Genomic DNA, 19,919 nt, shown 5'->3' with positions numbered 1-19,919 from the left:
TCTGAGGACTTCCCTCAGTCCCTGTCCTTTCATTCCCTGAAACAAAAATTACCTTCAGTCTACTTTGTATACATTTCATATTCACTTAGATATGTACCTGTTGTTTCCCTTAAAGGAATGTAAGCTGCTTGAGGGCAGGACTGGTTTTTTTGGTCTTGTCTCTTGAGTGCTTAGCACAGTGCCTGCCATGCACTAAATGCTTAAGAGATGGCTTGATGGACTGATCTAAGTCACACCACTGGTTGGTGGTGGAGGCAGAAGCATACCCTGCCTTCATTGACCCTGGCTCTTTCCACTGGATCATTTTGATATTTTCTAGCTAGGATCAATGGTTGAATTCTGAGGTTCACCAGGAAAAGGAAAGAGAGTTATATATGCAAGGGCCCTTTAAGACCTTATGTCCAGGGGTTCTTAACCTGAGGCCCCTGGGGGGGTCTGTGAATTTCAATTTATCTTGATTTTTACTAATCCCTAAATGAAATTTGGCATTTCCTTCAATTATTTGAAAACAGCACCCTCCTAAATTGCCAAATGGTCCTTAACAAAAACACAAAACAAACAAGAAGAATTAAGATCCCCTGGACAGAGAAAGATGCTGAGAGAAGTGCAAGGCACCAGGTCACACAACAGATCAATGGTAGGGCTGGTGCCTGAATTCAGGGGTCCAGTACTGAGCCTCTCCCAAAGGATTCTGGGTGTCTGACCTGGCAGGATGACTCTGACACGGGGGTGGGACTGCCTCCCTGTCCAGCTGGGCTCTGGGTTTCCCACTATCAGTCTGCATCTGTGGTTCCACATGGCCTTCCTTTGCTAGTGTGCTTACTAGAACATAAGAACACCTTAAAGGCAGGGGCTGTGTCTTATCCACCATGCCTGGCACAGCACTGCAATGCTCCGGGCAGCCTGAGTCAGGTCACTAAGCTCAGATGCCAGAGGCTGGCGAGGCTCACCCACTTGCCAGGCTGGTCCCTTCTGATCTGTGGGCAGCCAGGCACTCACACACTCACTCACTCACCCTAGGTGTCGCATCAGTTCTGTGGAGCTCCTCCCACCAACACAATTAAGTGCGAGTTGAGGACGAGGAACGTTCTGAAAAACAAAGGCACCAGCATCGTGGGTCACCTGCTGTCTGTGTGGTCCGGGGCTTAACCCCAGCAGGGTTCTCACCCTCTCCGTGCCTGCACTAAAGCTGTAACAGCTTGGCCCAGGCGGTATCTTCAGATAAATGCCCATGCTCTGGCCATGAGAGCAACTCAACAGCCCACAGCATCACCTCCTCTAACACTCAGCCCTGTCCTTCCTCTGCTGGGATCTCCCTGGGACCTTCTGGTGATGAAGTCACATTCTCACTGCTTCTCTTGTGGCTAGTAACACACAAAGCTCTTGAGCTGTACGTGTGCATGTTCTGATCTCCACCACCCTGGGGTAGCACAGCAAAGGGATACACACTGGACCAGGAAGGAGGACACCTGTGTGAAGGTTATGCCCTTTTCTGTGCCTCAGCTTCCTCCACTGTAGAATGAGGGAACTGGGTGATCTGAAAGTCTCTTCCAGCTCTGAATAGCTGATTCTAGACTACAAACTCACTGTAGGTAGGGGTTATAGGAGGCCCTTGACATCTTCAAGGGACATGCTGAGGCTCCTACCACAGAGAGAGTTCTGGGTGTGAGAATGCTGTCCTGCACCCGGAGTAGGTGGAGAAAATGGTCACTTAAATAGCTGGAGAAGAGAAGGCTCAGAGGAGACATGAACTTTAGACTTGATATCAGAGTGATACCAAAGAGAGCCATCCAAGAGTGGATGGGGGCTGGGCTCCCCCTTGCTGTAAAGCCCTGAGACTCCCTGGGTATGGAAGACACTCAGCTCTCGGGTTCTGTGACTCAGGTGAGGGCTGTCATGTGAAGGACAGAATCAGCTTTGTTCTGTTTGGTTCTGGAGGTGGAGAACCAAGAACAACGGGTAGAGTCTACCAAGAGGCAAACTGAGGCTCCATGACAGGAAAAGCTTCAGAAGGATCAAAGCTGCCTAAGTGGAATGGCCTGACTTGGGAGGTGACCGGTCACCTGACGAGCTTTCGCTAGTGTCTGGACACTCAGCTGGGCATTCTCCCTCACTGGAAGCTTGATTGGTCAGGTATGTAACAGCAAGGAATCCCTGTGAGGGATAAAATGGATGGCTGATCATCCTTCCAGCTCTAAAATTCTGTGAACAGCATCTGACATGTATAGGGCAGTGAGGTGGTGCCATGGGGCACAGAACACCAGGCCTGGAGTCAGGAAGACTCATCTCCGTGAGTTCAGATCTGGCCTCAGATGCTTACTAGCTGTTCGACCCTGGGCAAGTCGCTCCACCCTGCTTGCCTCAGTTTCTCCATCTGTAAAATGAGCAGGGAAGGAAATGGGAAACCGCTCCAGTACCCTGCCAAGAAAACCCCAAATGGGGTCACGAAGAGTTGGGCATGATTGAAACGACTCAACGACAACAAATGTGTAAGGCCCCTTTATAAGGTTTGTGAAGTTCTTTGCATGTACTGTCTTATTTGAACCTCTCAAAGACCCAGAAAGTAGGTTCTATTGGTATTATCTCCATTTTAGAAAAGGGGAGGCCCAGGCCCAGGAAGGTCACAGTGAAGTGTCTGAGGGCTGCATGTTTGTTTTCGAGTGCCCAGTGCCTGGCACACAACAGGTATTCAATAAATGTTTGCTGAACGACTGGATTCAGACCCAGTTTCGTCCCTGACTCTAAGTCCTTTGTGCCCTTCACAAGCCGGCTCCCACCTCGGCTTTCCAGCACCACTTCTATGATGCAGGCTGGCCTTCTCTGTATCCCTCACACATGAGGGATAGAGGGGGGGGGGGGGGAGAACAATATATCTTGATTTTTACTAATCCCTAAATGAAATCTGGCATTTCCTTCAATTCTTTAAAAACAGTACCCTGAGGAGAGGGTACTCCATCTCCTATTTCCAAGTCTTTGCAATGACTGTGCCCCATCCTTGGGAAGCACTCCCTCCTTACCTCTATCTCAGAGAAAACCTCTCTTTCTTCAGGCTGCAGTTAAAAGATCACTACATACATGAAGCCTTCCCTGATCCCTCCCAAACAGCTTGAACTTAACTACTTTGTACTTATTCTCTTTCTATTTATTCTGCAAAGTTATCAATTCTCTCTTGCTTGATGAGTCTAGAGGCCTGTCTCAATCATCCTCATCCTTATCAATCTCTGTCTGGCCTTTGACACTGCTGAACATGGACACTCCTGCTGGTTCTCCTGTCAAGACTGCCTCCTCTCAGCCCCTTTGTTACATTTTCTTCCTGGCCATGGGTGTCCCACAAGGTTTTATCCTAGGTCAGGGGAGGGGAACCTGCGGCCTCAAGGTCACTTGTTGCCTTCCTTGAGTATGGCCTTTTGATTGAATCCAAGTTTTACAGAACAAATCCTTTTATTAAGGGGATTTGTTCTGTGAAATTTGGATTCAGTCAGAGGGCTGCACCTGACGACCTGGAGGGACACACATGGCCTTGAGGCTGCAGGTACCTCACCTCTGCCCTAGACTTTCTCTTTTCTCCCTCTATACTATCTTGTTTGATGATCTCCTAAATTCCTATGAGTGCAGATATAATCTCTATCCAAAGTTCTATTAATCTTATTGTTTCAGCCTTAACATCATCTCTGGTATATGTCTTTTCTGTACCAACATGGCCACGGTCCCAGTACAGACCTTTACCACCTTTAACCTTGTCTAATCTGCCTCCCTGCCCTAAGTCTCTCCCTATTCCAATCCATCTTCCCCTCAGCTGCCAAAGTAGTTTTCCTAAAGTGTGAGTCTGACCTTGTCACTGCCCTACGTCCTAAGTCCCAGTGGCTCCCTATTACCTTCGGGATCAAATATGCACCTGTTTGGCATTTAAAGCCCTTCCCACCTCTCCATTCTTCTCATATCTCACTCCCTGATCCACATGCTGCCTATTTGTTGTCTCACATATCTTCCAACTCTTTGCCTTTGCGATGGCCATCGTCCTCCCCACCTGGAATCCTCTCTCTCTTCCCTTCTCTGGCTTCCTTCAGGACTTTGCGCAAAGCCTACCATCTGCAGGAGGTGCTCCCATTACCTTCCATCTGCTCTGTAAGTATAGATGTATTGCCCACATGTAGTCTGCATGTTATCTCCCCATCAGACTGTAAATTCCTAGAGGGCAGGGCCTGTTTCTGCCTTTATTTGCATCCCCAGGGCTTAGCATGGGGTGTCACACAAAGTGCATAATGGAGACTTACTGAATGACTAATAAATGTTTGTAGTTGATTGACTATATATCCTTGGTGCTTTTTCTAACAGACTGTCAATTCTTTGTGAGCAAGTATTACTTCATTCATTGTATTTATAATCCTGGCACCTAGCATGGTGATTGGTCTACAGCAAGGGTCCACAAAATTGTTTTAAAAATGTTTTGATGAGGGGCGGCCAGGTGGCTCAGCGAGTAAGAGCACCGGCCCCAGTGTTGGGATGACCTGGGGATCAAATCCGGGCTCAGATACTTAGCACCACACCCAGAAATAACTGGCCGTGTAACCTCGAGCAAGTTACTTAACCCCAATTGCTTTTCAGGAAAAAAAAATGTTTTGATGCCTAAATTTGAATGGAATTGGTTTCCTTTGCAATCTCATGTATTTCATTTTGTTTTTCATTTGCATTGAAAAATATGTTAATTTCATCTGCATTGGAAAACATGATTCTTCTCAGAATGGGGTCCCAAAGACTTCACTAGTCTGCCCAAGGGGCTCAGAACACCCTTGACTTAGATGCCTTCTCCCTGATAGAATCCAAGGATTTACAATATCAGATTAGAATTGCACCCTGGCACAATGCCTTGGACCCAGCAGGCAATGGAAAAATACTGAGTGATTTGAGAAAGGGGAGCTGTGGTAAGGGTCCCCTTTGTAAGGGTGCTGGTCATCCATGGCTTGACCTGGCTTACGACTAATAGAAGACAGCATGCTTTCATACTTCTAAAGACCCATGACTTCACTGATGAGGTTGCTTCCTGTACTGATGCCTCTCACGTACCACCCCTCCATCTATCCTTAGGAGTTTAATAAATTGCTGTGGCCAAGAGATTTCATCCGCTGGCTATGAGTCTGTAAGTCCTGGGACCCTATGGAGGCTAGTTTGTGGGAGACAATCTATTCCCAATGAGATAATCTTCAAATGAGATAATGGATGTCAGTGTTCTGAAGACCGCAGAGTGCTCTAAAAGCTAGAGCTAGAGTGTCCTTGTTATTTGTGGCTTTCACGAATCCAGGGTGACTGCTGCGCAGGATGGGATATGGGAGTCTGGCTGGGGAGCAGAAAACCACAGGATGTTAGTGGATGGGAAAGTGGCCTTACAGATTTTGTAGGACTAGCCCCACTCCATTGTACAGAGGGGAAACAAGGTCTCTAGGGAGAAGTGACTAGCCCCAAGCCAGGCTTGAGTCTCCTCCTCAAGGCTTTGGGCTGTTCCTCCTATAGCATGCTGGCCCTCCGTGTGAATTTTCCTTTATTTTATCTTCCACTTTCTTTCTGGTCTTTCACAAGGCCTTATAGGATTCTGCCCCAAGTGGCATGTGTGCTGACTTGTTCTGTTAACTAATGATTGGAGAGATACTTTCTCCAGGAAAAAAGAGAGGTTTCCATGTGAGGGGAGCTGAGGAAATTTGGGACTGGCTGCTTTCAAGAATCACAGACTTATGGTATCATAGAGTAGTAGTAAGGAATTTCAGAGGTCCTCTAGTCAACCCTTTTCCTTCCCCCTGCCCCCATTTTACTGACTGAGAAACTGAGGCCCAGAGAAGTTATGTCACAAGATAATGGCTCTACTTGGAAGGAACTTTAAAGGTGACCCAGTCCAATCCTTTCCTTCTACATCTGAGGGAGCTGAGACCCAGGGAGGTTAGCTCTGGCCTGCCCAAGGTCCTACAGACAGCAGAGCAGGACCTTGAACCCAGATTTGCAGACTTCAAATTCAGAGCCCTTTTCACTAAGCTGCTGTTTTTTGAAGCCACAGGCTGGCTCTCTAGCTTCTTTCCCTCAAGCTAATTTGGTCTAGAGAACACAACCCCAGCCCAAGTACCTTGAAGAAGTCTTTCATCTCTGGCTTTCTCATTTCCTCCTCTGTGAAGATATGTTCAGCCCCCAGGCCCTTCAGTCTGTCTGTCAGCTTCTGGAGATCCGGCCTAGGCCCCAAACAAAACCAAATGACCTGAGTCATGTTGTTCTCACCAAGGTTCCCCATGTAGCCCAGGGCCCCATCAGCCAGGGTTCCAGGTTTCCTAATTCCTAACAGCCAGACTCTCCTTGAGACAAACAAAGCTCTCATCTCACTTTAAAAGGGACATGATTCCCTCCTGCCCCCTTGGTCATGCTGTTATACTTTAGAACAAATCAGCTCAACCCCTCTACTCCTTCTACTGGTATGGTCCACAGGACATCATGCCCCACTTCCCATTCTCTAACTCCCAGGGTGGGCTCCTGAGATTATGGCAAGTGCCACCTGAGGGTGCTTGATCAATCACAACAAACTGAAGGCCAGGATCAGAAGTGGGGGCAAGGCTGTGGCTCTGGCCTTGGAGCCCCTACTACAGCGGCTGTACTACACTCCTGACATGGGAGGCTTGGGAAACTCATTCATCTCAAAGAACAAAACATTTCAACATCCCAAATAGCAGTTGCTGTTTTGAAAATAGTGCACTGGTTCCTTCCCACGTGATGGAAGTAACAAATAAGGTTGAGAATCTAAGAAAGGGAGTTTCCCCCTTAATTCCTGACATTTTATCCATCTAACCAAGCCACCTCCATTTCATTCCTTAGGGCTGACTTTTTGTCCCCAGCACTGGAGAAATCAGGCCTGGTGCTTCACTGAACTTTCTGTGATCTAGTGCCAGAGCTGGGGACAGCACATTTAGCTTTTCTTAAATCCACCTGAGCCATATTTGCATACACAGCTCTTAGGAACCTTCTGGAAGGTGGCCTGTGCTCAGCTTTCTGGCCTCACTGCAATCCAGCCTCCTTCCCAGCTCCTGCCCTTCAGTCAGGGGTCTTGACCCTTGACTAGACCCTTGGGGATAGCCTGAAAGATCTCATGACAGGCTCTGTGACAAAGCAAACAAGCCACAGTGCAGCTCCTGCTTCCCTACCTGTCTCGGACAATGTTGATGGTCCTCAGGCCCAAGGCTGCAGCAATCTGAATGACTGCCTGCCCCACTCCACTGTTGGCTGCGTTCTGGATGACAGAGTCCCCTAGAGTGGTGAAAAGAGAAACACAACTCGAGAGGCCACACCTTCCCTGCCCAGGACCTCCCAGCGCAGACTCCCAGGACCAGAGTGGGTCTCGTACTGTCATCCAAGCCACGCCTAATGTCTTTAAACAAAATATTGCTGTCAATCAGTCAACAAATATTTATTATGGGTCTACTGTATGCCAGGCACTGTGCTAGGCCTCGAGGATACAAAGAATGAAGGGACTTTCCACTTGGAATGAGCTTCTGCTTCACAGTGACTCCTCCCCACTAGGATCACTTAGGGGCAGGATCCCAGGGCTCACCCCTGGTCCTGTCTGTTGAGGATTCAAAGAGCCTCTTCCCTAACAACTGTGTAACAGAGAAAGGAGCAGTCACCCTCGACCCCCTCTGGTTAGGCTCTGGGTTAGACAGAGAGTCGAGCCCTGGAGGAATCAGGTTCTGTCCAGAATAAATGACACAGAAGAGTATTCTTCCTCCAAAGACACAATTCCTGCTTTCTGTGTTCGAGGTACTTACTCCTTGATGATAACGGCTAGAGAGCCACTGGTATTCTGAGGACATACTGGAAAGCAGTGAGCCTCTTGCTAAATGAGGGAGGGAAGGAGGTTATTCTAAACTCTGATCTTATGTGATGGCTGACTGGGGTCCTGTTTTAGCTCTAATTCACTGTGTGACTTTGGACAAGTCACTACCCCTTTAAAAGGCCTAAATTCCATGCTCTAAAATGAGAGGCTTGGATGACCTGGCCCTGACATTCCAAAATCTCTTCTAGACCTACAATTCCATCTCCTACGGACTCTGCTGGCTCCCACATGATCAGATCCCATTAGATTCTGACAGTCTCTGTTCTATGTTCTAAGGGCCCTCCTAGCTGAGAGTTTATGTTCTAAGGCCCCCTCCCAGCTCCGATGTTCTGTTCTGAGAGCCTTCTAATTCTGAAATTCTAGGTTTCAAGTTCTCTTTCTGCTCTACCATTCTATGAGCAAGGGAAGTAGACACTCCTTTGGTTTAAATCCCAGTGGATTCAAGAAATCCAAGCAAAATGGTGAGAAAGGCTCAGGGGATAAATTTGTGTCTTGCTGGTTTAGGAAATAATGAGGGAAGTCAGCTGATCTCTAGGTACGGTTATTCAAGATTTTAAAATAAAATAGGAAATGTTTTTTCTCCATCTTGGGCGAATTATGCCTACCATAGTAAGGACCAGGAAATGGCCTCCATTTATGGCACTAACAGACAAAAATATTTGGGCATCACAGCCCCTGGAAACCAGGAAATCAATGGTTTTAGGAGCACGAGATCAGCCAAGCTAAACACATAGTCATGGCACACATAATGTGAGTTCTTCAGTTCTTAAGTCACTGTCAGACCCCTGAAAACTGCTCTCCATCAGGCTGCTTCCCTTGGCAACCAATAAAGCAATAATCCCAGGCAAAACTTGGAGAAGAACTCACAACTACGCCCCAGGGGCAATCCTACCCAGGCCTCGGTTTTATTCTTCCCTAAGGCAAGTTAACCAATCAATTCTCGGCTTTCATTAAGCACCTACTTGGAACCAAAGTCTGTGCAAGGTACTGGGACTATAGAGGCATCAAACAGTTCCTGCTTCACTTCTGATATACACACAGAGTTTACAGTCTGCTGGAGATACAACATGTACGTATAGAAATATAAACAGATACAGACATATGTAAACACACACAAATCTATACAAAATCTATACAAGATCTCCATGAAATAAATGCAGGGTAATTTTGGTGAGGTCAGCACTAGCAGCTGGGGAAGAGGAGGAAAGGAGATTAAGAACAGTCTCATGGACAAAGTGGCCCTTGAGCTAAGCCTAAATCAAGGGGTTTTAAGAGCTGGAGGTCAGGAGGAGTGGATTTTAGCCATGGCTGGTGGAGAAGGGAGGGAGAGACAGACTGAGGAAAGTGTGTAGATGGAAAATGAGCATCTGATGGATGAGAAACAGCAGGATGGCCTGTAGCTGTGCAGGAAAGGGGATCATGTATAACAGGGATGGAGAAGCACGCTGGAGCCGGGCTGTGAAGAGCTTTAAATGTTACAGAAGGGCATTTCTATTTCACTCTAGGTAAGAGGGAGCAGCTGGAATTTACTGAGCAGGGGAGTGACATGGGCAGACCTATGTTTTAGGAATATCACTGACAGAAGTGCAGAGGATGGAGTGGAGAGGGGAGCTGCTTGAGAGATGGATATGGAGCAGGGGAGTGGTAGCTGTGTGAGTAGAGACCATGGGATAGAGGGAGGAGACAAGCTGTGGTGAAAGAGGGAGGAGCCCAGGAAATTACTATGCTGCCTCTGGTGAGTTCTCCTGGTTGAAACAAGGTTAGCATTGCCTGAGTTCACTGCAGACTCACTGTTACAGAGAGGAAAGCAGGGAGGACTGCTGGTGCCCCCCAGCGCAGGCTAAGGTCATCGTGCTGGGCTGCCCTCCTCTCAGCTCCCCAGGGCCCCTGGATCAGCACTCTGGACAGCTCCATTTTCCTCACCTGGTCTCAGCTGCTCAAAGTCCAACAGCATCCTGTATGCAGTGCAGGGGTTTATGCTCAGGGTGGCTGCACAATGCATGGGAATGTCACTTGGGATCCCGATCAGGGACTCTTCGCTGGCTACAACCTCAGCCCGCCAGGTTCCTGGGTCAGAGAAGATCATTGTCTACACACCAAAGAAGCTGGGTTGTTCCCAAAGGCCTGAAGCTTAGTCACTGCCCCTCCAAACCCTTCATCTTTCTAGATTCTTACTCTGCTCAGCAAAGGTCTCAAAATCTGATGTTCTAAAACATCTGGAAATAATGAAAGATTTGAGGGTATTAAAAGTACAGCAATAATAGCAGGTATGGAATAGCTGCCTCATCTTCAGGAAAGAGAAGTGACTATCTCCACTCCTCAGCTGCCCACCTCACAGAACACTGTGCTGGGTATACAAGGGATGCCTAGTAAGTTCTTGTTGACTTAAGCGGTTAGTCATATGATTGCAACATTCAAAATGAGAGAGGACTGTCTTTGGAGTCAAGAAGACTGGGGCCCGAGTCTTCTCTCTCATACAATCAGGCTGAATTAGAATTCGACTTTCTAATGTGTGTGACTCTGGGTAAGTCATTCAACTTCTTACTTTCAGCTTCCTCATTGGCAAAATGAAGGATAAAAAAAAGCCTCAACTTCCCAAGGTCGTTCTGAGGATCCAGAGAGATGAAAGCATCTTGTGAGTATGGGCTACTTATCCTCTCAGTGTTTCAGGCAGTTTTCTAAGGCTAATAGCCACTCAGCACTGCTATGGAGCTCTAAGGTCTGCCCAGTGTTTCATATCTGGTGTCTCTTGTGATCCTTACAACCACCTGGGAGGGAGGTGCTATCACCTCCTCATTTTACAGGTGAAGAAACACAGCTGAGTGAGATGGTCTGCCCAAAGTCACATGGCTGGTTTGTGGTGGAGGCAGAACTCAATTGCGGCACTTAGCACCAGGCTTGGCAAACAGCAGGTGCTTAATGAATGTTCACTGGCTGACTGAACTCAGGCCTCGCTGATCCCAAGGCCAGCACTTCATTTATTGCCCTCTCTAGCTCCCTCCTAAGCTAGGGAGCAGCTGCTGACCTTTTCACATGAATCCCAATTCCTGAATCCCCTCCAAGCTGCTGCAAGCACTAACCCCCACTGCCTTGGCTCAACTGTGCATATGGTTTAGCTCATACATGCAGTCTCCCCATTTAGAGTGTAAGCTCCTTGAAGGGAGGGAATGCTTAATTTTTGTCTTTTATATCCCCAAGGCTTATTAGTTTTCCCACCTGTAAAATGCTGGAGAAGGGGATGGCAACCATTCCATGACTTTGCCAAGAAAACCCTAAATGGGGTCATGAAGAGTTGGACGTGACTGAACATCAACAAGTTCTTAAGAAATGGTTTTTTGTGAGTTTCCTCCCTGGAAGTTCCCTATATCTATAAAGTCACAAGTCACAGTCCAAAAAATTCCCCAAAGTTAAAAACAAAAAGAAACAAAAAACCGCCCTACAAAAGTGAGGTCAGATGTAGCGACTATTTACACCAACCCCTTTGTGTGACAGATGAGAAGGCTGAGATTCAAGAGAAGGGCAGTGACCAGCCCCAGGTCACACAGCAGCCAGAGCCAGCAGGGTCCAGGCCTGCTAACTCTTAGGCCACTGCTCATCATGTACCACATGATGGGATGGTACAGACACTTTGGTTATGTAACTATTCCAGGAAAGGGAAATAATGAGGAGGCCCCAGTGAGAAGAGTCTGAGACAGGAAATGGGTGGATGTGGAAGCTTTAATCTCCCAGGGGTTCGCTGTCTCTCTGCCTCTAACTCTATCTCACTGTAGGCCACAAAAGCCTGGCAGCACCTGCCATGCCCCTAGAGGCCAAAGAGGAAAGTGAATGAAAGGGAAATGGAAGTCTGCTCCATTCCATGTGTATAGATGCCCAGACACTGACCCAGAATGGAATCCAAAGTCATCCTCACTGACCTGGAAGAGAGCTGGGGATGTGACTGGGGCCTTCCTTGTTAATCTGTAGCCTGAAAAAAGCTGTTCTGGAATCAGAAAGAGCCCCTCCCTTGCCCCCTTCCCTCCTCTAGCCTGAACATCAGTTCTCAGATTGTCCACGGGTGAGGTGGGGTGGCCAGGCTGGCTATTCCAAATGGCCTACTTCCTTGGGCAGCTGAAGGGGAGGGGGACTTGACCCAACCCCAGAAACCCTCATCCAGCTGCTAGATATCTAACAGCCCTGGCAGCCGTCCTGTGGGAAGTGGTCAGTGAGCAGCAGGGGCCTGCCAATAGGCTGCAATGAACTCCAGGGGCTCCCTGTTGCCTCCAGGAGCAAATACAAAATGTTCTGGTTGACACTCAAAGCCCTACATAACCTGGCTCCCTCCTCCCTTTCTAGTCTCCTTACTTCCCCCCACGTACTCTGTGGTCTAGTGACACTGGCCTCCTGACTGTTCCATGGACACTACAGTATCTCTGGGCTCCAGGCCTAGAATGTTCTCCCTCTTCCCCTCTGACCCTCTTTGGTTTCCTTTAAGTCCCAACTAAAATCCTACCTTTTATAGGAAGCCTTTCCCAACCTCTCTTAATTCTAATTCCTTCCCTCTCTTAATTACTTCCTACTTATTGGGGCAGTTAGGTGGTGCCATAGTGCACAGAGCACCAGGCCTGGAGTCAGGAAGACTCTTCCTGAGTTCACATACAATCTCAGACACTAGTTGTCCGACTCTGAGCAAGTCACTTTACCCTGTTTGCCTCAGTTTCCTCATCTGTAAAATGAGCTGGAGAAAGAAATGCCAAATCTCTCCAGCATCTTTGCTAAGCAAACCCCAAATAGGGACATAAGGAATTGGACAGGATTGGAAAACGACTGAACAATTTACCCCCCATACAGCTTGCATTATACGGATCTGCTTGTTGTCTCCCCCATTACTGTAAACTCCTGGAGGGCAGGGGCTGTCTTTTGCCTCTTTTTGTATCTCTATTGCTTAGTCCCTGGTACACAATAAGCACTTAATAAGTGTTTGATTGATTGACAGCACAATCACGGGCACTTTGGGGGAGCAGCATTTTGGACATCTGCCAATCCCAGGCTATGCCCAGGGCAAGGTTTTCTGGAACCAGAGAAAGGTCATTCTAATCCCCTGGGCTCTTGCAGAGGGATACTCCTGACATGTCAAGGAGTGGGCAAGGACAGATTTCCCTGGTGAAGCATTCGTTCATGCAAGCAAGGTTTCTGAACCTTTTTTAAAAAAAATGTAATGGACTTTTTGTTAGTTCAGCAAAAGCTATGGACCGCGTTCTCAGAATAAGGTTTTCAAGTGTATCAAATAAAATCCGCAGGATTTTTGGACATAAACCTTGGTGAGATGTTAGGGACACAGAAGTGTGGGAAAGATGAGCCCCAAGACTGGAATGATAATGATATTAATAACCAAATGCAGTTATTTTTATAGACAATGCACAATAGCTTTCAGAATACTAAATTATAAAAGAAAAGCCTCGGATAATAATAATTTCTATTTGAACCTCAACAAAAAGGTAAATGAGATAATACCAATAATAATTAATGCTTGGAGAGGGCCTGAAAGACTGAACTATGAAAGAGGAGTCAGTGAAGGGTGTGAGGGTGCTAAGCTGTGTGACCTTGGACAAGTCCTTTAACTGCACTGCTGCTTCAGTTTCCTCAACTGGACTCAATGGCCTTCAGGATTCCTTCCAGTTCTATACTTATGACCCTCTGCTCTGAAGGTCTGGCTGAGGAAGAGAATCACTGAATTGTAGATAAGACTATAAAGATCATTTAGTCCAACCACTTTGCTTGCTAGAAGAGGAAATGGAGATCCAGAGACAAGTGGCAATGTGCCAAGGTCCCAGAGAAAGAGAACAGCTGTTGCCTCTTACCACAGACTTGGAAAGATTTCTCATAAAGGTCTGACTTCCTCATTGTTCATTTTTTGTTAATTCCCATCAGTTTCCCTTTAACTAGGGACTGAAAACCTCAAAAAGGCTTTCTTGTGTGCTTGCTGGAGGTCAGGGTGGGCTGGGAGAGAAAACTGGGAAACAGAGTCCATCCCATTCAACAGTGGACCTGGGAGTGGGTGGAACAAAGGTACCCCTTGGTGAAGGGGCATGCTGTAACCCCACAGAAAGGGAGCAGGGGGCTGAGAGCTAAGATACAAGGGGAAATAATCAGGCCAAGCAACTAAGCTACTAGCTGTGTGAGCCTAGGCAAGGCACTTAACTCCTCCTAAGGGTGCACTTACTTCTATGTGCCTTCCTTTGGCTTATTAATTCTGTCCATCCTTGTTTGTACATAGCTGTCTGCATGTTGTCTCTCCCATTAGACTGGGAGCTCCTTGAGAGGGGGCTGTCTTCTGACTTTCTATCCTCAGTGCAAAGCACAGTGCCTGGCACATAGGTGCTTAATAAATTTGAGTGCACTGGCTGATTCTGATGTTCCTTTGGGCTCAGTACCTCATGCAAAGTATCCCACATATGCCAGAGTAGGGCTTCTTAAAATTTCTCCTGTGCTATAGGCATTCTTGAGCAGGGTCTGCTGATGCCTATGGCTCCCTGCTCAGAATCATCTTATTAAATGCATAGGATCAATAAGGATGAATAAAATACACAGGATTACAAAGGAAGTCTGGTTCACGGAAATAGTTATAAAGATGTTAAAAATACAACAAGTTCATGGCCCCAGGTGAAGATGTCCTGCTCTGGTAGACTCGTGAGCTCATGGATGTGGGCATTCCGTGTAAAGATGCAGAATGTGACCCCTCCAAGCTTGGTCACGCTTTGACTCTTACCTGCCCTAAGTTTGCCCAAAAGAGCGCATCCTGACGTTCTCTGGACATTACATGGCTATCAGTCAGCCTTGCCTCTTACCACAGGGGAGGTTCATCCAACCTTTTTTCCCCCACAGAATCCACATCTTTACAGCATCCCTCGAAGGATACTCGTGCTCAAAAGAAGGCCTTTGTTTCAGAGAGCAGCTTGGGCTCATTAAAGGAACACTGGAATTTCCCAGAGCAGGAGGCACATGGTAAATATTTGTTGAAGGAAGCTAATGAGATCGGCAATGAATACACAGGCTCCAAAAAGGCTGCCCCATGGAGGAAAAGACGTCAGGCCTGACCCAGCACGGCCTGGAGGAACTCACCGAGACCCGGGTTAGCTGGGATCACCCAGTCCCCAGGTTTTACTCTTGTCACTGCATTGCCCACTTCTACCACCTGGCCGACCCCTTCATTTCCTCCAACAGCAGGCAGCTCAGGAAGGATGCCATATTTCCCTGGGGGTAGAAAAAAGCACAGACTGTCACCTACCCTCCCTTTAACTCTTAAACCTTAAAATGGAGAAATGGCAGGGAGTCACAGCACGAGGGCTGGAAGGGACCTCAGGGGCTGTCCAAGGCAACACTTCCTTTTACAGATGAGGAAACTGAGGCCCAGGGAGGCCAAGTGACCAGCCCACAGGCAGCAGCAGAAGCAGGTCCTCTGACTCTATGGCAAACACTCCTTTCCTTGTATCACAGTACTCTTTCCTCCATTCAAAGAGACTTGACATGCTAGTTCAGTGATTCCCAATCACCTTCAGTATAAGGAACCCTTCTGAATGTCAAAAAATGTCACAGGATCCCACATGATACCAGTTGTATTATTAATAGTGACAGAGAAAATGAATAATGACAAGAAGCTACTATGAATTCAATGGTGCTTTTCTGAGCTAATATCTGGCCTCAAACACTTACCTTTGCCTCAATTTCCTCAACTGTAAAATGGGGATAGTAAGAGCACCTACGTCCCAGGGTTGCTGAGAGTCAGGCGAGATCATATTTATAAAAGGAGTTTAGCACAATCACAGCAGGCACTATGTGAATGATCCCTCCCTTCCCTTTTAAATGAATTTGTATTTTGTTCATCACATTATGTGCATACAGTTGACAAACAGTACCCTGTATGTGGAGCCTGTATGTGTCCAGTCCACAGGTGTGACTGCTTCGTCGTCATCCTGAGTCCCTAAATGAGATGGACAGTTCCACCCTTGGTTAAATAAAGATGAAACTGAGCGTTCTTGGTTTCCCTGTGGATTTTTAGACACTTGGAATAACTCGGTCTCACCTATGGCTCATGGGCTGGGGATCATGTGACAAAACTACCTTTAAAACAACAACAAAACCATGGCCTCCCCATCTGGACACTCAGGGGCCTTATTCTACTGCAGACTGGCCTGGAAACCGGACCTTAGGCATCCTGGGAGCCCCCTGCCCCTGGGGGCCACCATATTGGGGTCCAACTTAGTGTGGGTATCTGACTGGCCTTAGCCCTGCTGCAGCTCAAGCGACCCACCAGCCTCAATGTGCCCCATGGGCATGCATTACAGGCCTGAATCACCAGCTCGGCTGATATCATCTGTAACCTAGGGACAGGAACCCTACTCCCAGCCCAGCAGAGGAAAGGAAGTGAGCTAGCTCACAGGCGAAATGCCAGTTAACATAAACCAAAGACCAAGGTTACCTTGGATCACATTTATGTCAGCTGGATTGACAGGGGCTGCCAGCATCTTCAACCGGACGTCGGATTTGCCCAGAGGACTTGGCTCCAGGTTCTTCAGTCTAAACATAAAACCGAAATTGCATTAGCACCTCCAAGCCTGGATCGGGCACCTTTCACTCAAACTGTCTCCCCTTGAAGGGAAAATTCTCTGGACGCTCCTGGGATGCAGGGAGTGGCAGGAATTGCCTTGGAGTCAAGAGACTGGTACTTGGGCCCCAACCTACCTGCCACTAGCATGGGCCATGGCAAATTGCTCCCTTTCTCCAAGTCTCATTTTGTCTATCTGTAAAACGGGGACAATGCATGCTCTCCTCAGCTAGGGGAGGTGCAGGGACCAAACTGGTATGTTCAGACTGGGAGCTAGCAGAGCAAGGGCATGGGTCGGCTCTTTGTCCCCTGCTCAGAAAGCTCCAGGCCTCTGACGACTTCTGGGATAAAATGCAAACTCCACATTTCAAACCAAACCAAACCTTCCCGATCTGATTGCAGCCTCCCCTTCCAGGATGATTTCTCATTCCTCTCTTCTACACACTCTAGGTCCCGGTCACTGGCCTTTCTGCTGTTCCTCACACACAACATCCCATTCCCCATCTCCTGTTACTCCTGTGGGTTCCTTCTGAGTCAGCTCCAAGGTCATCACCCAGATGAGGCCTTTCTTGGTCTCCCCAAATCACTCCATGTATATTTTGTGCTGATTTACATGTGCTTATGTGGTTTCTCCCCAAGAGAATGTAAGCTCAGTGAAGGTGGGGGCTATTTGTGTTGGTCTTCAGAAATGCTTGTTTATTGACTGGGTCTGACCTGTCCATAGCCTTCTCTTTTCTGCTCTGCCAGGTGAGGCCGGGGCTGCTGGTGGTAGGACAGAACTAGACAGGAAACAGGGAGAGTCTTTATATCATGTTTGGTTGTGCGTAGCTGACTCTAATGCAAAGAAATACTGCCTATATTTTAAAAAAGGAAACAAACTTTATTTTTTTATTTTTAATTTTCAACATTCATTTCCACAAGATTTAGAGTTACAATTTTTTTCTCTCTCCCCTACCCCTACTGAATATCCCTTCCCCCAATCTGTTCTCTCTTATATCTTCCTCCTTCACCCCCCTAACTTTCTACTAGGGCAAGACGGGTTTCTATACCCTAGTACCTGCATATCTTATTTCCCAGTTGCATAATACTGCCTATGTAAGAAGCATTTATAAAGCACCTACTACATACGCTACCTTGCAATGGGAATACAATAACTCTCCCCTTAACCCCATGAATCTACCTTCCCATCAAGAGCTCTTTTTCTGTGATCAATGTCTACAGTCAATGGACTTTGGATTGGGTGTTGCTTTGGGGATTTTTTGTTGTTATTGCTTAATTGTGCTCAGGAGTTTATCTAAGCCTCATACCAACCTGTGCAGTAAAGAATTCATCATCATCATCATCCAGGCACTGGGGTATAGAAATCCATCTTGCCCTACTAGAAAGTTAGGGGGGAGGGAACGGGGGAGGATATAAGAGAGAACAGATTGGGGGAAAGGGCATTCAGTAGGATAGCTATCTTGTGATGGGGGTTAAGGGAAAGACGGGGAGAAAATTTGTAACTCAAAATCTTGTGGAAATGAATGTTGAAAACTAAAAAAAAAAAAAGAATTCATCATCGTCAAACATTTATTAAGCACCTACTATGTGCTGGGCCCTGTGCTAAGTGCTACAGATACAAAGCAAGGCAAAAAACCCAACTCTTGCCCCCTGGGAACTCAATGTCTATAATGTCATTGTTATTATAGAAACTGGTCTGCTGGTCCTGCTCAGTTCCATCTGCATCGGTTCACAGACGTCTTCCAGGTTTCTCTGAAACTGTTCTTTTTGTCATTTCTAAAGAAAGCCGGTTTTGAGCAGTTCTGAAAGGAGAATGGAGGGAAAGGGAAGGGGTATAAACATTCAAACATCTTCTATGTGCCAAGCACTGTGCTAACTGGCTGTGCAGCTATCTCAGTTGGAAGGATCAGCATGCAAATGCCCAGGGCAGCTGACTGGGGCAGCTCCACTCTGGGCCTGGGGTCAGGACAGCTTGATTTAGAATCTGGCCCCAGATGCTTACTAGCTTTATGACCCTGGACAAGTCATTTAATCTCTGCCTGCTTCATTTTCCTCAGCTGTAAAATGGATATTATAATAGTACCTGCCTCCTAGGTTTATTGTGTGCATCAAATGAGTTGATATTTGTAAAGAACTCAGCACAGTGCCTTGGTCCACGGTGGGCACTTAAATGTGTGTTTCCTCCCCTTCCCCCATGGATATAAGAGATATATACAGAATACATGGAAGGGAATCTCAGGTACTAGCAGTCGCTTTGTTGAGTCATTTCAATCATGTCTGATTCTTTGTGACCCCATTTAGGGTTTTCTTTGCAAAAATACTGCGGTGGTTTGCCATTTCCCTCTACAGCTCATTTTACAGATGAGGAAAGTAAGATAAACAGGGGTTAAGTGACTTGTCCAGGATCACACAGTAAGTGTCTGAGGTCAGATCTGAACTCATGAAGAGGAGCACTCCACTGTGCCCCCAGCTGCCCACTAGCACTGGAGGGAACCTAGAATGTGGGGTCTGAATTGTGTAGAAGGAAGTCAAGAGACTGGAGATTAAGAGGGAGAAGGCTACAGGGATGGGGAGAGTCTGTGCAAAGTCAAAGAGCTGGGAGATAGAATGTCATGGATAAAGAATAGCAGGGCCAGGGGAGAGGGACTCTAGAGCACTCAGAAGGGAGTAAAGCATTAGAAGACAGGCCCAGTTATGAAGGCTTTCAAAGCCAAACAGAGGATTTCATATTGGCTCCTAGAGGCTGGAGGGAGCCTCCGAAGTTGGGCGCAGTCATAACATGATCAGATCTCTGGCCTGGACCAAGGCTTTAGTTGTGAGAGTGGAGAGTGGGGGACATATATGTATACACATGTGTGCATCACATACACATACACACGTTCCATTTTTGCTATGCTGAGTTACAGATGTCTGTCCACACATTGACAGCACAAGACATAGGGAGGGGATGTCATACAAGAGAAAGTTGTAGTCTGTTGTAGTCAGAGTAGAAAGTTCTAGTCAGAGGAACTGGATTTCAATTCTAGTTCTGCCACTTAGTACTTAAGTTACCTTGAGCAAGACCCTTCTCCTCTATGGGCCTCAGTTTCCTCACCTGAAAAGCAAAGAGGTTGGACTGGATGGCCTCCAAAGGCCTCTTCCAGTTGTAAATCTTGACCCAAGACTGTTTCTTAGTAGAAAACACGAGTGATGTCATTAGTGAGGTACAAAACATAGCCAATGTTACTCCAACAATCAGCAGATAAGCTGAGACAGAAGAGGGCCTCTCTGCTGCTGGAGGCTCCAGTTCAGGGCCATGAAGAAGCTAAGGGGGGGCAGGCTCTGGGGAGGGCCAGGGCCCAGGGAGGGCTAACATATTCCCACACCTGCCAGTAAGGCAGGTGCTACTCGGCATGCTTGATTTACAGGTAGGGAGCCTCAGGCTCAGAGGCTGCCTTAGCTAGTAACTGGCTGAGGTGGGATTTGAACTAGGTCTTC

General features: G+C 47.2%; 1 protein-coding gene across 4 annotated transcripts in view; it reads right to left on the bottom strand.

Annotated features, from left to right (window-relative positions):
* MECR (mitochondrial trans-2-enoyl-CoA reductase) overlaps positions 1–19,919 on the bottom strand; it is a 40,792-nt gene that overhangs the window by 8,834 nt on the left and 12,039 nt on the right. For 3 of the 4 annotated variants that reach the window (XM_069079065.1, XM_069079064.1, XM_069079067.1), the window contains exons 2-7: positions 16,317–16,414; positions 14,960–15,091; positions 9,785–9,928; positions 7,173–7,275; positions 6,110–6,212; positions 1,016–1,089 (exon numbers count right to left, since the gene is read on the bottom strand). In XM_069079065.1, the coding sequence (XP_068935166.1) occupies positions 1,016–1,089; positions 6,110–6,212; positions 7,173–7,275; positions 9,785–9,928; positions 14,960–15,091; positions 16,317–16,414 (654 nt within the window). The remainder of the gene's footprint in view (positions 1–1,015; positions 1,090–6,109; positions 6,213–7,172; positions 7,276–9,784; positions 9,929–14,959; positions 15,092–16,316; positions 16,415–19,919) is intronic. The other variant, XM_069079066.1, reaches the window with a different exon arrangement.

This window comes from Petaurus breviceps, unplaced genomic scaffold, assembly GCF_028583685.1.
Source record: "Petaurus breviceps papuanus isolate PSGF00001 unplaced genomic scaffold, PetGlider_PUasm1.0 91041, whole genome shotgun sequence".
Lineage (NCBI taxonomy): Eukaryota > Metazoa > Chordata > Mammalia > Diprotodontia > Petauridae > Petaurus > Petaurus breviceps.
Note: the sequence above shows the minus strand (reverse complement) of the source record. Positions and strands in the feature narration are given on the sequence as shown.